At 40.5% G+C, this 18,082-nt stretch overlaps 1 protein-coding gene across 3 annotated transcripts in view; it reads left to right on the top strand.

The window, feature by feature from the left end:
- Nucleotides 1-18,082, top strand: part of Spop (speckle type BTB/POZ protein) — a 78,338-nt gene that overhangs the window by 56,031 nt on the left and 4,225 nt on the right. For all 3 annotated transcript variants that reach the window (XM_034506229.2, XM_076935928.1, XM_076935927.1), the window contains 7 exons: nt 53-196; nt 750-871; nt 4,143-4,294; nt 4,396-4,523; nt 11,419-11,596; nt 15,054-15,109; nt 15,657-15,779. In XM_034506229.2, coding sequence (XP_034362120.1) covers nt 119-196; nt 750-871; nt 4,143-4,294; nt 4,396-4,523; nt 11,419-11,596; nt 15,054-15,109; nt 15,657-15,779 — 837 coding nt within the window. In that variant the 5' untranslated portion in view covers nt 53-118. The remainder of the gene's footprint in view (nt 1-52; nt 197-749; nt 872-4,142; nt 4,295-4,395; nt 4,524-11,418; nt 11,597-15,053; nt 15,110-15,656; nt 15,780-18,082) is intronic.

The raw sequence follows: 18,082 nt of genomic DNA, 5'->3' as shown, positions 1-18,082 counted from the left end.
CAATTTTTTAAAAAGTCTAATAAGTTTTTAAAATTTTTTTGGGTCTTACCAGGGTGAAGAAAAACCAGAAATCTTTGCCCCCTGACTTTGGAGACTCAGTTTAACCTTCAAACTGGCGATGTCAAGGGTTCCAAGTCCTCCACCTCCGGCTGAAATGTCGAGTGGCCCTGTTGCTGAGAGCTGGTGCTATACACAGGTAAGTTGAGGTTTCACTCCTGGGCAAAAGCACCACAGTCACTTTCTAACTTTGAGTTTCCTAGTTTCTCTGGCAAACAGCATAAAATGAGGACCTTGTTGATCTTGTTTTTCTGACATAGAATCTGAATCCCCAAGGCTAGCGGTTGTCTCTGGTAGTTGAAGGGGAATCTTTGGCTAGATCCTTTACATCCTCCTTGATGAGGGTGTGTTCTAAAGCTTGGAACAGTGTTTGAGATCCACCGACCCAGGAATGGCATCAGCATTTCAATTCTGGGCTTGTTTAGGACCACAGCGCTTTAGACTTCCCCTACCTTGTCCACGTTTTGTTCTTACTGTTACTGTTCTTTCCATGACTGGGATTTTCTCACTTCCAACCAGTTTTCAGAAGCTGAAAAGTTGTGAAACAGTAGGTTAAAGAGATTTCTTTAATTTCTTTTAATGAACTGATGTCTTCCTGTGGGGATAAGGAAAGGATGTTTGTCTGATTTTCAGCCTGTTTTTCCTAGGTTGCCCACATCCTATTTAATTCCTTACTAATTTTCTATCAACAGATCAAGGTAGTGAAGTTCTCCTACATGTGGACCATCAATAACTTTAGTTTTTGCCGGGAGGAAATGGGTGAAGTCATAAAAAGTTCAACTTTTTCATCAGGAGCCAATGATAAACTGAAATGGTGAGGAAGAACACCTCTAGTTGTAAACTTTTTCTATAAGTTACCTGTTTTGCTTGGTTTAATAGGATATGGACAGAATGTGATTTCTTAAAGGCAGGGACCTTATTTTCTTATTCCCATTGCCTAGAATAGTTGCAGTTATGGTAGGTACTCACAAACAAATGGTTGAAATAATTTAATGAGTTTAGTATAATTTAGCAAGCTCAATTTGTATAGGATAATGTAAATGAATAAAGAGGGCTGGTGTTACCTGAAGATCCGAGTTTGATCCCTGGGACCCACATCATGCAAGGAAAAGAACTGGTTTCTGTAAGTTGTCCTTTGACCTCCACACTAGAGCCTGGCACTTATGGATGAACTTAGGGACACAAAAAGACTTAAGAACTATAATTTAAATTTTGTAAAGGACTGTCAGAGGGCTGGACATGTAGCTCAGCAGTAAAGTGCTCACCTAGCATTGTGAGGATCTAGGTTTAGTTCTTGGCACTGCAGTGAAGGACTGGTAGCCACCCAGTGCTAGCTAACCAGTGTTACTTCAAGTATAGGGAAGCTGCATTGTGTGGAGAAGGGCCTGCTACCATCAGATTTTCTGTTTTTATTTTATTTTCCAAGAAAAGCAAAAAGTCTTAATTTTTGTGACTTTTTGTTTGTTTTGAGATGTGATCTCACTATAGTGTTGGCTGGCCTGGAACTCAACATGTAGACCAGACTGACTTTGACTCACAAAGATCCATCTGCCTCTGTTTCCTGAGTGCTGAGATTAAAGGTGTGTGTCATTGCATCTGGCAGCATATCTAAGGTTTTTTTTTAACTTAAAACCTTGGCTTTTAAGTTTTCTGCACACATATAAAGACTTAGACTCCATCCCCAGAACTCAGAAATGGGGTGTGGTGGTAGATACATGAGATCCCATTGCTCAGAGGCAGAGGTTTTCCTACTCTCATGAGTTCAAGGATAGGCTGGGTATGCTAGTGCATGCCTTTGGGTGGAGTTGGGGGTGGGGGGAACAGGTGGATCTCTGGGTCCAAGGAACTCTGGCAAGTTCCAAGGTAACCAGGGTTACATAATAAGATTCTTTCTCAAAAAGGAGAACAGGGCTATGGTTCAATATCATCCTTACTATATAGGCTAGCCTGGACCATATAAGATCCTGTCTCAAATAATAAAAATAGTTTACTTTTAAGCAATAAAGCAGGTTTCTTTGACTTTGTAACTGGCAGGGTAGAAATAAGCCTCTTCCAGGAGACACATTATTACATTGCAGACCTCATTTTCATGGTATTAAATGTCTTAAATGTAACTTCCCTATGCTTGAAGTAACATTGGATATATCTACCAGATGCCAACAAATCTTTGAGCTTTTTCTGAGTTGACTGTAGAGTCAAGTGTGTGTCATTCATGTACTGAATGGGTTGTGTCTAGGATCCCCGAACTTGTGCCTATTACCAGGTAAATATGATCTGGGAGTCCTCACTCGAGGCATAGGAACAGGTGGTTAAGGGTACAATCATATGTCCCAGAAAAGATCAAAACATTTTGTCTTTGAATCACCCTTTGATCTCTGATAACCTACTGAAAAGTTTATTAATTTAGTATTTGTTGACTTGGTACATAAGTGCTGAGCGAAATGTTTGTTCTAGGCATATATTTAAATTTCTCTAGCATCTTGTACAGTGATATATATAGCATCTGTACTCCCTAGAGAGGCACTGGATTAGACCACCTGTTTGAGAGAGATGACACAACCTTGGCAAGACCTGAAGATACATGTGACTTGTGTTCTCTGGTGGTAAAGCAGTGTCTGAACTACATGCATTTCAGCTAATGACATTTACAACTTAACTCAGCTGAACCTATTAAGTTCTGTGTCTAAATTCTGTTTTGAATCATCCTTAACAGATTGGCATCTCAAACTCTTATTTAGAAGCCAAGCTTGAAACATTCCCCTGTAGAATAAGTTTTACTTTTATCTGTGCTTCTTCCACAATGCCTCTGTTATTTTAAATCTTAAAATATAATTGCTGGGGGTTAGAGGTATGGCTCAGCAGGTAAGAATACTTGCTGTTTTTGAAAAGGATCTGAGTTTAGTTCCTAGCACACACATTGGATGGCTTATAACTCCCTGACTCCAGCTCTGGAGGGATCCCATGTCTTTGCCTCCACAGGTGCAACACACACACACACACACACTCACTCACTCACTCACTCACTCACTCACTCACTCACTCACTAAAATACCTACAAAGATAATGTATCAGCCAGGTTTGGTAACACATGCCTTTATTCCCAACACATGGAAAGCAGAAGCAGGAAGATCTTTGTGAGTTCAAGGCCAGCCTGCTGCCGGGCCAGGCGTGGTGGCGCATGCCTTTAATCCCAGCACTTGGGAGGCAGAGGCAGGTGGATTTCTGAATTCAAGGCCAGCCTGGTCTACAGAGTGAGTTCCAGGACAGCCAGGGTTACACAGAGAAACCCTGTCTTGAAAAAAACAAAAAAAAACAACAACAAAAAAAGGCCAGCCTGCTGTACACAGTTCTAGGAAAACCAAGATTATTTATGCAGAAAAACCCTGCCTTGGGGGAAAAAAAAAAAAAAACAACAAACAAACAAAGGGCCTGGAGAGATGACTCAGTGGTTAAGAGCACCGACTGTTTCCAGAGGTCCTGAGATCAATTCCCAGCAACCACATGGTGGCTCACAACCATCTGTAATGGGATCTGATGCCCTCTTCTGGTGTGTCTGAAGACAATGACAGTGTACTCACATACATTAAATAAATAAATCTTTAAAAAAAAAGAAAAGAAAAAAATTTTATGCATACTTATGTGCATACTTCTCCAGAATACATTTTTCTCCCACAGTGTTGCTAAAAGACTCTTTGACTTTAAAAAAAAATTTTTTTTCCATGAAAAACTAAGGGCTACCTTTTCTGAGTTTGAAGAATGAAAAAAGACTAGTCTGAAATACTCTAAATATTTTAGAGTGAGACAAGTTAATGATTTGACAATTATTAAAGAAATGGCAGAGATGTAAGGGATGTGAATGCTTGATTCTTGTCTGTTTTTTAAAAGTTCATCCAAATTGGTTTAGAAAAGTTGTTTTCAAGTTTCTATTGAGTCAGTCTCCTGGTGAGGGGCTTAGAGTTTAAAAAAGCAAAACCTAACAACAGCATCAACAGCATCCAATCTTCCCCTCTGGATTCTGATGTCCATGCTAGGCTGCAGGAGCCATAAGGGTACTTTTGATGCACATTTCTTTCTGTGATGAGCAGGTGTTTGCGAGTAAACCCGAAAGGGCTGGATGAAGAAAGCAAAGACTACCTGTCGCTTTACCTGTTGTTGGTCAGCTGTCCAAAGAGTGAAGTTCGGGCAAAGTTCAAGTTCTCCATCCTGAATGCCAAGGGAGAAGAAACCAAAGCTATGGGTAAGTGTTCTCTATTTCACACCAATCCTGTCATACACTGATCCGTTATAGACTTGGGCTGGCCATTGTGTAACTAAATATGACTCTCTTTTCCATCCCAGAGAGTCAGCGAGCTTATAGGTTCGTGCAAGGCAAAGACTGGGGATTCAAAAAATTCATCCGTAGAGATTTTCTCTTGGACGAGGCCAATGGGCTTCTCCCTGATGACAAGCTCACCCTCTTCTGCGAGGTGAGTCCTTTTGCCCTGCTTTGAGACTGGCAATTCCCTGACCTGATGTGTATTGGTAGACTTAATTGTATTGTGTCAAGGATGTGGAATGAGAAAAATTCCCAAGGGGAGTGGTTCTGTACAAATGTTATTTATGTGACTGATTGAACTGCCTTATGATTTCAAGGTTGCTGGGCACCTGAGCTCTCCACTTGTTATTGTTCATAAGAACAAAGATTGTATCTGTCAGTTTTGAGTTGCTTGAGTCAGAATCCTCACTTTTTTTTCCCAAATACTGTGGTTTTTTTCACGTAGTATTTAGAAGATCTGACACTTCAAGCTGAGCAGTGGCCAGCAACTGCAACTAAATCTGTGTATCTGTTGCTTAAACTCCCTGGCTCCTCCTTAAGTGGCAAGTTCGGTGTGTTTAACTCTTGCTTGCTCTCCTTTTTCTGTCTTTGTACTAGGTGTTGAGTGTACATGGTTTGTCTTGCTGGGGTCATTACAAAATTGGAAAGTGAATGGCCACTTTTTCTAGGATGAAAGCTGTGGAAATTTGAAGCTCAGAGGGGGAAAGTTAGCTGTTATCAGATTGAAAGGTCAGTCTCTCTCACCAGAGGCCTAAGAGCCTTTGGAGAAGCTTAGAAAAATTCCTTGACCCAAGATCTAATTGAAAGGGGAATCTTAATATGGGTACCAAATATTGCAGTGAGCCATTTTATGCCATTTTCCATACAATTAGAAATGCAACTTGGGTAAATAAGTAAAAGTTCTATCCCATAAAGTAGAATATTAGTGTCCCTGTATATCTCATAGGCAGGGGACTGCTTTGTGAGAGCAAAGCAAATAGCCATTGTACTTTCAGGAAGCAGAGTGTAGGCCAAGAGTCCCAACTGCCAACTAGCTCATGAAATAACAGGCTTGCATTGTGAATTAATGACCTTTCTAAAGGTACATCACACCTGTGTAGTCCAGGAACTTGACCCTTAGGAATCTTGCCCTTTTGTGAAAGAAGCATGGCCGGCAGTAACAGGCTTGTGGATGGTCACACACACGGCTAATGATTAGAAAGCTGTGCACACTGAAAAGGTAAAGTTGAGTTTGCATAATAGCCACACCTCCCCTTTTGAATTGCAGAGTGACTGAATGAAATGCTGTGGTGTCAGCATCTATATAAGTAGATGAAATGTGGCGCTTGTTTTATGTTTAATGAACTTAAAATATGAGTTTCATGTTAGTCTTATTAGCTGCACGTCCCACTCCCTCAGCTCAGTAGAACAATGAGAACAGTCATATGGCTTTGTGTGAGGTTAGCTGTTGTATAAACAGCATCAGTGTCAATCTTTGCCTGTTGGCTACCCTAGGGATTTGGGGGTGTTCTTTGGTTTTTGTTTTTTAAAGAAGGTTTCTCTGTAGCCCAGGGTGAACTCAAGCTCACTACTGTCTTCCTGCTTAGCCTCCTGAGTTTTGAAGACTTGTTTCAAGAAAAACTTTAAGACAGTGGGAAATTCTAATTTTGTTGGAAATGAAAGCTAGTCTTCAAGCTTCTCTGAATTGAATCTTCTCTAAATATTATCTCTGGCATTTTAGGCAATGCTGCACCTTATATTGTAGCATTTGCAGGCCTGCAGTGGGTTCATGCTTTTCTCATGTGCCTCTTCCTCTTTCCCCACACTGTTCCAGCTGCTCCAACCCCTGGATTGTCATCGTGACTTGGAAACCGTTTGGCCTGCCCTTACTTGGTTACTCTTATCCTGTGGTTAGGTCTGAGGCTGAGTTCCAGCATTCTCTCCTCACTTTCCCATATGAAATTCTCTTAGGAGAAATCCTGTGGTTAAGTTTAGATTTGCCTTACTGACTTAGAAGGGAAGTGAGATGACACATTGGAGATGAGGAGATGTTGAACAGGGAAACGTCTGCTGAGTTCTGCTGATGCCGTAGTTTCTCGCCATAGAACCAGGTGTGCCATCTGTTCCGCTCACACTTCCCAGTTGGCCACAGGTGCCGAGTGTTGCTTCTCGTACTTGGTCTTGTGCCTAGTGAGACTCATTCCTGTTCCAAGGCTCTCTGTGGACTTAGTAGCATTCAACACTGCAAGACGGTTGCGTGGGGGTGTGTATTGGATGTGTGGGTTTTTAAAATGTCTGCAATTCATCCAAGTTCTTAGCACTTTTCACAGCTAAACCATTTTCCATTTAAGTCCTGTTCCTTTGACCTGTTTTCCCCTGTAATATATCAGGGAATATAAATATTCCCTGATACAGGGAATATTTATAAACAAATTTATTTTAACTCATGTTTATATTTTATTTTCTATTTTAATTATTTTCTAATTATTTAGAGATTTATGAAAGAATATACGAATGGAAATTTAGTTGCAAATACCCACTATGCTGCAGTGCTCACTCAGACTGTGCCAGATACTTCTGTGCTACCCTGATATCCACTAAGTGCAGGGCTTCAAGGATTCTCGGTGCACCCAGCAGTCATAAGGGAATCCTAACGTTAAAGCCTGACCACCACACATGTGCTCCTTTGGCCTTTATCTCAGTGGTATTACTGTGACTGGATGTTTAAATGAGATTGTAAACTGAACGTACCAGGTGGGTGTCTTGTTTGTAATGTGCCACACAGGGTTCACTTTTACATCTCTATGATTTTTGTCTATTAGGAAATATGGCGATTCTTCCAAGTTGATTTTGTTTAATTAACATACTTAGAAGTGTTTTCTAAGTATTTCTTGAATCATCCCTTATCACAATCTTTAGAACTCGGTTAGATTTGTTTTTGTCATTTCTTGTTATACAGAGAGAAGTAGTGCCTCAGGAGGTCAGGTAATTATTTCTAACGTTGTACAGCAAATTAATGTCAAGGCCATGCCAGCTCTCCATTTCCCTCTTCCTGTGTGCTGTGCTGTACTCAGTGGAGCTGAATTCCATTCACTCAAGAGAGCAAGGGCTTTCCCAAATTTTCTTAACAGAGAGTATTTACTTTGGTAATGAAAGGGAGGACATAAAAAGCATGTTTAAATTATATTTTTAATTTCCTCCTTAATAATTTGGACCATAGAAAATCTTCATGAAAAATTTCAGCTTCTGTTAACCCTTTCAAGTTACTTACATTGAGAACAAATACTCATTAGCAATGAAGGTGCATGCATTTCCCCTTCATTGCCTATGAAGATGAAAGAGTTCTCTTTGTAAGGTGGTAGTTAAGGTGAAATAGGAAACTCTGTATGAAGTACCACTTATAAAGTATCTGGACATTAGCTTATGCTTCTAAAATATAACTTTTCATTCTCATGCATAGACTGTTCCTTTGGTTGCCTGAGAATATGTATTTTTACCTAATTTTAAATAAATATGTTTATTCCCTTTTTCCTTCTTATCAGTGAATTGTTGGTATGCATTAGTTACACTATATGAAACAACCAGTTTGTTCTTGACCTACAAAGATGTTAGTTTGACATGCAGCATCTTTGTAGGTTATAAACTATGTTGACAGTAAACACACATCCACACTTGAAGATAACCTGTGTGTGCTGTTCCCTGAACAACACATTCTTCAGATTGACTTGGTTTTAAGCTTTGTAAAATTCATAAGACACAGACTATTGTCATTTAGGACTTGCTTTTTGTTTTTTTTTATAACATTGTTTCTAAGATGTATATTTTGCATGTAACCACAGTTTATTTCTAGTGCAGGGGAAAGTGTTTTATGTTTGCGCTGCTTGTTCTCTTACATTGTCATTCAGGTTGTCTCTAGTGTTGCTTTGAATGATGTGCTACATTGTAAACAGTGTGTGGTGTTTCCTTATTCTTTCAATTTTTAAAATGTTTTTCAATTTTTTTAATGTATAGGAGTACATTTTAACTATCTTCAGACACACCAGAAGAGGGCATCAGATCCCATTACAGATGGTTGTGAGTCACCATGTGGTTTCTGAAGCTGAACTCAGGACCTCTGGAAGAGCAGTCAGTGCTCTTAACCCCTAAGCCTTCTCTCCAGCCCCTATTCTTTTAATTTTTAATTATTATATAGGCACTAAAGTATTTTTCATGAATTTTCCTTTTTAAGGAGATGAGTGTACAAGATTTGACAGTCCTTAGTGTTTAATAGGTACTGAATGTTTCTATGGATTTCCCTCTTATGTGGATGAATATACAATACTCTACAGCCCTTAGTCATTCATGAAATTTCCTTTAAAATTTTTTATTTTAAATTTCCTTTTTTACAAAAGAGAAGTTGAAGCCAGGCATGGTAGCCCATGCCTTTAATCCCATACTCAGCAAACATGGGCAGGATCTCTGAATTTGAGGCCAGCGTGATTTTCAGAGCGAATATCAAGACAGCCAGGGCTACACAGACAAACCCTGTCTTGAAAAACCAGACCAGGGCAGGAAAGAGAAGTTGACTTTAAAAGTGAGATCCTTGGGGCTGGAGAGATGGCTCAGATTGTTGAGAGCGATGACTGCTCTTCCAGAGGTCCTGAGTTTAATTTCCAGCAATCACATGGTTTCATAACCATCTATAATGAGATCTGATGCCCTCTTCTGGCTTTCAGGCATATATGCAGGCAGAACACTATGAAATAAATAAATAAATAAATAAATAAATAAATAAATAAATAAATCTTTTTTTTTTTTTTAATGAGACCCTCCTTAACTTGAAGCTTGGGAGATTATATAGCCTTTCTGAGACATTTTCATGCATTCATTTATAAGACAACATAAATGTCACAGTCACGTCATCTTCACAGCTGCAGTTCTGAATGAGTCTCCGTAGTCAACTTTATAAGCATAAAAACATCTTTCGTTTTTCTCAAAATGGTCTCATTTTAGCATCATCATTTGCAGAGGAAAACAATCCCTCTCTAAGTTAAAAGTTTGGACTCTGAAGACTCATTTGTGAGTGCCATTTAAAATTTATTTTTAATTAAGCGAATTTAATGTTGGTAAGAGGTGCCAGACATTCAGAGCTCTGGAGAATCCAAGCATCCATATATCTACAGAACAAGCTTGGCTCAGACTGTAAAGGTACATTCTCCTTCCTGCTGTGTTCCTGTCTGTGTCCAGAGAGAAGGATTGCCCTCCTGAGAGGTGCTGTAGACTTTGGGCCCCACTTATTACCAAGCATGTATCTAGCCAGCAGAAGGTCCACTGGTAACCATAGTTCATCTGAAACTCAGCTTAGCTTTTGCCAATTCATTTTACCCAGTCTACTCAATTGTTATTAAGTGTTAATGATTTTGGGCTCCTGTCAGCCTGGTTTAATTCAAACTAGAAACATAGTGCCAAAAGCTTTCTCTATTCCCTTCATTGGCCATCCCTGGGGATTCCTGCCTTTCCCTATGAGGAAGTTGGATTTAATTGGTCTTTCCCTTTTTCTTTTTTTTTAAATCACTATTTAGAACTATAACTGGGAACAGAAACTTTCACTTTTAGTATTAATATTATATCAAAGAAAAGAGGGTGTCAATATGAGAAAATGGTTGAACCAAATTAGAAATCTTACAAAGGACAAAGGAGGATCTCTGTGGGGTGGTTTGTGCTGGGTTCTGGGTTATTAAAATATTGTCATAAACTGTCTCTGATAAATGTGCTCTAATGCTGAGCACATTCATAATTGATTAACTCGACTCCCTCCTTGTGCAAGATCATAACAGCTTGTTTTATAGAAATGAGTAAGTTTCTTGACCTAGTAGTAAATATCTCACTCTTACAAGAAGGTATTATAGGTCATTTGGACCAAGCATTAACTTTGCCTCTGGGTTTATGACTGCAGCTAAAGGATGACTTGCATCTTAAAGGTCAAAAGAAATCTGGGTCATCAAGGATGTTCTTAAACTGTCTTTCTCATCAGACTCTTAGCAGAAGAAGAGCAGGGAGTTGATTCTCAGGGCTTGAGTTTGCTTAGACCTAACTTTTCTAACATGTTGTATCGTTGTAGGGGAGAAAGCAGTATTGTTGGGTCCATGGCTGCTTATTTTGTGTTTGATGGCTAGCATATTTTATAATGTTAATGTGGTTTCTAAATCCTTATAATTGGTATCCTAACATTGGACTTTTACAAACTCATCTCTTAAGTTTAGCTTGGTTTCTATCTGGGTTGAATTAATTCAGCTAGTTGACACATGCTACTGAAGCAAGAGTGGGAAGTTGGAGCTTTTCATACAATTGGCACTGCCGTTGTGTTCCAGGAGTATAAACTCGTGTGTAAACTGAAGTTAGTCATCTTGAATGTCATTGTCACAGATGATGGAATTCAGGTGTAAAACTTACAGCATACTCACCCAGTTATCCCTATTGGAAGGCCTTTCTAGATCAGTCCTTGTAGGAATCGGGCCATCATGTTCATTAATCAAACGTCTTTGAGAAATGCCAGTTACTTACCTAGCTCCAAAGAAATTATATTTTGCATGTGTTTCCTGACCTAACTAAAGTAAGTGAAATGCTTTTGAACTTAAGTTAGAGAGTTTGATATGGTGATGTCTATAGCAGCTCTTCTGTGTAAACTTTCTTTTAAGGTGGGATAAGGGGAATACTTGTAGCATTCGTTCTTGTCAGTTTCTCCTTGGGGCTGTGCTTGGGTTTGCAAAGGTATGGGACTTATTAGAAACTGTAGGAGAACTTATTCTGGGAGGCTGCATTGTCCTAAGGTGTGGTATGAAAGAGGTGTGTTTATAATAAGCAGGGAAACAATTGAGCCAAAGGAGAAAGTCTGCATTTGTGGAGGTAATTTCAAGAAAATGTGGTATCTAAATATCTGCAGCACTAAGGTAGGAGTCCCCTCTCGTCTTGCTGGTAACAAAAGCTTTGTTTTTGTCTCTTTATATTTCACAGGTGAGTGTAGTTCAAGACTCTTGTCAATATTTCTGGTAACAAAAGCTTTGTTTTTGTCTCTTTATATTTCACAGGTGAGTGTAGTTCAAGACTCTGTCAATATTTCTGGCCAGAATACTATGAACATGGTAAAGGTTCCTGAGTGCCGGTTGGCAGATGAGTTAGGAGGGCTGTGGGAGAACTCTCGATTCACAGACTGCTGTTTGTGTGTGGCTGGCCAAGAATTCCAGGCTCACAAGGCTATCTTAGCAGGTTGGTGTTTATTTATGATTTACTTTATAATTTTGATTCAATTGGAAGAATAGTGGCTACCAGATTGCCTTTTGAAACAACTTCAACTTATGAACTCTGCACCTGAATACATTTTTAAAATTCATTTTCATTTTGCTTTTGTTTTGAGATAGGGTCTCACTTTATCGCTTAGGTGGACCTAGAACTTATTGTTAGCCCAGACTATCCTCAAACTTCAATCCACATACCCCACCCCACTTCCAGCCCCTACTGCTGGAGTATATGCCACCGTATCTGAACTGTATTTTATATTCTAAAGACAGTTCTCGTAACCAAAAGTGCTACTCTTCATAAAAACGGCATTTCTGGTTTGTCTCAGGTGGACTTGGGTACTATTTTAAAAGTATAGATGATGGTCATTCAAAGGTACTACATATCTTTGCCCTGGGAAAGTAGCTCTTGGAGTACCTAAAAGCACGTGGTAGCTCCTAGCTGGGCTTTGGATGTGATAGAGAGGATTCTGTTCTAGGGACTGAGTACTGTCAGGGTGAGACCTAGGCCTCTCAGATGGTTAAGCCTTTCCTTCACTATAAACACAGAGGAAGAATAAGACTATGCCACTGACCCAGAGGATCAGTTCTTGTTCTGTCAGGTTCTTGGTCTTTAAAACCAGAAGGACTCACCCCAAGGAATAACTGATATAGGGCTGACTTCACCTTAGAGAAAAGCAGAGCCATAGCCACACACTGCTCTGCAGACCACAGAGCATGTAATAGTATCAAGTGACTCTCCCACTAACAAATGTTTTCCCAAGACTCCTCTGCTGAGATGACTCAGCTCCATCATTGTAAAGTACACACTCGAGATGAGCTCAACCTTTCTCATGTGACAACTTTCCTCCTCTGCCTTAACTAGGTATTGTTGTCAGTGCTGAAGGAAGTGAGTAACTTAGGCTAATATCTATCTATTTAGTGAGACCCTCAACATGCTTGCTTCCCCCAACCCCCCTCCCTTTTAATGTTTGTTTCTTGTTTGTGTATGTGGTATAAACATGTATTTGTGCATGTTTATGCAAGTACATGTACTTTGTGTGTTTGTGCAGAGGCCAGAGGTTGAGTGTCTTCTTTTGTCACTCTCTACCTTTTTGAGATAGGGTTTCAGTGACATAAAGCTCACTGTTTTTACCGACTCACCAGTGAGGTCCAGAGATCCACTGTGTCTCTTCCATGTTCTCACTTAGTGCTGGAGTTATGGATACATCCCTAGGTTTTAAGTGGAAGCTAGGGATTGGAACAGAGGTCCTCATGCTTGTGCAGTGAGCACTTTATCCACTAAGCCACCGCCTCAGCCCTCCTACCTCCCCTCCATGTGTCTTTCTGTAGATGTAGTCAGCTTCCTTTTTTCCCCCCAACAGTAGATATTTCAGACTTCAGCCTTTCCCTTCTAACCTCCTCCAACTCCTACAGGATGCCCTTGCCTTCCAAAGAGGCCCTTTTGTAGAAACATCCTTGATGCTTACTGTTCTGTCACCTGCCTTCTCACTGGCTAGGAGGTATTGCTCATCTTTAGAATCGATTATTTTGTATATTTCTGCTCTCTGAACTTGTCCTGCCTTCCCAGAACCCTGGTTCTTTCAGTGTATGTGCTCCCTTTCCCCCCACATACTCTGAGCTAGCACATTCACTGTCTACTTCCTTTCCCCACAGTGTCCTCAGTTCACCTCCTTGCCAGAAAAGCAATTTTCCAAAGTTAGATGAATGACCTGCTAGCTTCTAAGTTTGAGAGGCTCAGTCATGTGCTAGTTGACTCCATGTTCCAGTTCTCTCCTGGTTCTTCAACTGTCTTGTTCTTTCCCTTTATGGCTCAGAAAATCGAACCCTAGGCCCCAGTGTGCTTGGCTAGCACTCCATCTCTGAGCTGTCTGTCCTGCTTGCTCCAGCTATGTCTGCTGTGGAGCTTCTCTTCCTCTCCTCACCTGTCCCTTCAGACACCAGCCAGTCCTAAGGGTCTGCTTCAGTGTTGCCTGTGTTCTCTCTGGTGATTCTGTTCCCATTGCATCAGCTGCAGTCTGTCTACTGATGACTTCCTAAGGCCTGTCTGCTGTCCCCCCGCCTCCCCCCCCCCCCAAATTGAAGTTCCAGCTTGTAAGTACCATATAGCCTGTAACTCTTCTGAAATAAGAACATAGAGGTAACCTTCTGAAATAGATTAAAACATTGAGGTTCACATTTGAAATCTAAAAAAGTGGGGAGAAATTTCTGCTGTATAACCCAGGCTGACCTCACATGCAGAATTCTCCTGCCTGACAGGTGTACACTATTATGCTTGGTTAATTTATAAATTTAAAAAAAAAAGGAGGGGCCTCAGGGGGTCAAATGATTCTTCTAAGAAAGTGGTTAGAAAATGACAAGGCTAAAATGAGTTCTTTCTGACATAAACTACAGGCCCAAAGCTCCAGGTCTGCCCCCTTCCCACACTCTCCGTCTGTCCGTCCATCCTAGGTGCTGGGTTGGGGGTTTCAGCTCTGACCCCAACCCCTGATTTACTCAGCAACATGAAAATGTTTGCGTTATTAGTCATTTTATTACTTTACATGGTTGAAAGTAAGCTCTCTGTGTGTGTGTGTGTTGTTTTCATGGGTGTTTTGTAGAATGTACATGGGCTGTGTTTCTTGATTTTTTTTTTTTTCCTTCCTATTTCTTTTTTTTTTTTTTAAGATTTATTTTTTTTATATATATGAATACACTGTCACTGTCTTCAGACACACCAGAAGAGGGCATCAGATCCCATTACAGATGGCTGTAAGCCACCATGTGGTTGTTGGGGATTGAACTCAGGTCCTCTGGAAGAGCAGTCAGTGCCCTTAACCTCTGAGCCATCTCTCCAGCCCTTCATTCCCATTTCTAAAAGGAAAAACTGAATTCTCTATAATGAAAGAAATTAAATGCTAAGGAAGATGATTTTACCAAATAAAGGGAGCTTTGAAGAGCCATAAACCATTATATACTTAATCTAAGGCTTTTATAGCCTTTTGGGGATAATACCAACTTCATTGAGAACACATAGCAGGAGGAAGAGACAACTTACCCAAAATGTTGATCACCAACCTAGCATGTAGCCCAGCTCTTGACCTGACTATGTGGTCTCTATAGAGATGCCTTGTTCCAGCCAGACATCCAGATATTAGAACCTCTGCATAGACCACAGACTACCTTTCTCCCATTGGAATTTCAAGGTCTATACAAGTAGTCCATATACCATTGTTGTCATACACAGATAAATAATTTCCATAAACTATAGATGATTAAAATAGAGCCAATGAAATGTTTTGAAAGCATATGTTTTATAATTCTGATGTGATTTGAGTCTGAGAGCATTTCCTTGGGAATGGGACAAGAAGAGCAAAGATCTTTATTATTACTGGGGTAATGGAGCAATTCCTGTGTGGTAACCTCATTGTTTCCCTCTCTTGCTGTAGCTCGGTCTCCAGTTTTCAGTGCCATGTTTGAACATGAAATGGAGGAGAGCAAAAAGGTGTGTACCAGGATGCACATGCATCTTCTAACCCAGTGATTAAAATGAGACCTTTTCCAGTCTAGCAGACTTACTTTCCTAATTATCTTTCTCTTGCTGTGTTATTAAAATGAAGTTTCTTGAACAGACACCTTCTGAGAGCAGAGAGGTGATCTGAAATGTCCCAGGTGACGTGGACTTACTTGCTCAGCAGGTCATCTGAACAGTTTGGATTAAAGATACTAGAAAGTCCAGAGATTTAAAAAACAACAACAAAAATCACACATTTTAGTAGTTGTTTTGCTGCTGTTTGAGAAAATAAAGGTAGTATACAGTGGTGGGGGGAAAGCTATCACAGTAAGCAATCATGAGGGGGGGAGAGATTGAGAGATGGGAGGGAGGGAGAGACAGACAGACAGACAGACAGGAGGAGGAGGAGGCATTTTCTACCCATGGTTTTAGGTTTAACTTATACAAGCTTCTTCCTCATGAGAACTTAGAATCATGAATATAGTTTAGGAATCTTGTTCTGTTAGGATGATTCTCATTTTTGGCTTTTCTGGCATAGAATCGGGTTGAAATTAATGATGTAGAACCTGAAGTTTTTAAGGAAATGATGTGCTTCATCTACACGGGGAAAGCACCAAACCTTGACAAAATGGCTGATGATTTGCTGGCAGCTGCTGATAAGGTAAGAACAGGAAAATAATCATAAGACCAGGTCTTACGGTGACCTCTTCAGATTTGTATAAGGGCTTATGTGTTAGTATTGTGGGTGAAGTGAATATATATATATATATATATATATATATATATATATATATATATATATATATATATATATCTGAATTTAGGCAAGACAATCTTACACATTGTTCCAGCACAGTAGTAATCTTTTGGTACTAAAAGTGTCCTGCTCAAAACAGTAAACTCTCAGGGTCACCTTAACACACGCACGCACACGCACACACACACACACACACACACACACGCATGCACACACACGGGGGGGAGGGGGGAAGAAGGACGAGAGACCTTTATCTGTATCCTGGCTCCCATTTTACTGCAGGATTCCTCAGAAGCTAGAGCATCTTAATGTGTATTGGAAGTTTTGTTTTCCTCTTTCTTCCTTCCTCCTTGAGACAGAGTCTATGTAGCTCTGGCTGGCCTAGAATTCACTCACTCTGTAGATCAGACTGACCTCTAACTCACAGAGATCTTCCTGCCTCTACCTCTCAAGTGCTGATTGGGATTAACCACACTGGGTTTAGGAGAGTTTTCTGAAAGCAAGTATTTCTAGACAGCAGGTCTCCCACTCAGTTAACCCTGGAAACATTTTTCTCAAGAATCACATCGAATAGAGGACCTGAGGACACAGTGGGAACTGACTTGCATTATAAAGCCACATCAGCTGGAGCCTGGAGGCTACCTGCCTGTGTCCCCGAGGCCTATGCAGTACCAGTGATAAGATGGACAGTGTGATTGATATTTGCCCTGTAGAAGTGTTCCCTATATTTTAGGCAGGGGCAGTTGATGTTAAACAGTAGACCTCAGAAAGCAGATGCTGTTCTGGGAGAGTAACCTCTCTCTGTTGTGTTCTGAGTTCTAGTACTTTGCTGAGGAAAAAAATTCTCTTACCAAGAGCTCCAGAGCCTCTCCAGATTTTGTTCTGGAAAATTGACTCCTTTTAAGGACGAGGATGGTGCATAGGCATACAACAGAGGTTTTATCTGTGTTGACCAGCATTTTGAGGTGTTACTGAAGGTAAAGCATATAGACCCAATTGTTTCTCTTGGTGAAGATTGGAATAGTAACTCTATTCTTTTTCTTTTTTTTCTTGTTTTTGGTTTTTCGAGACAGGGTTTCTGTGTAGCCCTGGCTGTCCTGGAACTCACACTGTAGACCAGGCTGGCCTTGAACTCAGAAACCCATCTGCCTATGCCTCCCAAGTGCTGGGATTAAAGGCATGTGCCACCACTGCCCGGCAACTCTATTCTTATTACCTTTTAAGACTTGATTAATAGTTAGCAACATGAAGATGCCACACTCTCCCAGTCAGCCTCATTTCTGACTAGGAGAAACTTAGTTTCATTGAAGACAATGAGAAAGTATTAACTTTAAGCTGGGTAATATTAGCACCACCCACTGCTCATTTCATTTGAAACAGGGTTTGCTCTGTAGCCCAGGCTGGCTTTGACTTCACAGTCCTCCTGCTTAGCTCCTGAGTATTAAGTGTTAACTGTGTGTACCCAAGCCTGGCCCAAGCCTGCTTCATAGAGCAGCTGTGGTTCTGTCTGACCTGCCGCTAGTATCCAGTGGAGTGGTCCTTTGTGCTTATATACCTCAGGTCTATATTCTCTTCTCTTTGAGGGTGATGAGTACTATAAAGTTCACAGTTTAGACAAAGATACTGAGGATTGAAGTTTTGTATCCTTGAACCCAAGTTAAAACTTCTTTATTTCTGGGTTTTCATCAGTTCAGGGAGCAAGGGAATCAGGCTGAATTGCCACTAAAGAGTGGAGTTTTCAATGTACCATGTTTCCTTCTGACTTTAAAAAAGAAAGCAGTTGAATCCAACAATGCTGTAAATTTATGAATGAGAAGTTGCCGGGTGGTGGTGGCACACACCTTTAATCTCAGCACTCAGGAGGCAGACAGGCAGTCTGTGAGTTTGAGGCCAGCCTGATTGACAGCCAGTTTCAGGACAGTTAAGGCTACACACAGAAACCTTATCTTAGGGATAGGGGGTTAGGGAAGTGGGTGTGAGCAGCTAATGTGTGCATTTTCAAATTCCACTCAGAATCTCCCACTGGGAAGCTTTTACTCCAAGCCTATTTGAAAATATGCTTTACCTTTAGACCTCTCAGTGAGTTTAGGAAAACAGAGTGAAAAATCCTTCGTGGAAGGATCTAAACATCTAGAATTTACCCAGGAGGCCAAAACAGCTTCTTCTGAGCCTTACCAATCTCCTGGGAACATGTGTAATTAGACTAA

The sequence above is a fragment of the Arvicanthis niloticus genome, chromosome 6 (assembly GCF_011762505.2).
Source record: "Arvicanthis niloticus isolate mArvNil1 chromosome 6, mArvNil1.pat.X, whole genome shotgun sequence".
In the NCBI taxonomy this organism is placed as follows: domain Eukaryota; kingdom Metazoa; phylum Chordata; class Mammalia; order Rodentia; family Muridae; genus Arvicanthis; species Arvicanthis niloticus.
The sequence above is the reverse complement of the archived record's forward strand: the minus strand, read 5'-3'. Positions and strand labels throughout refer to the sequence as shown.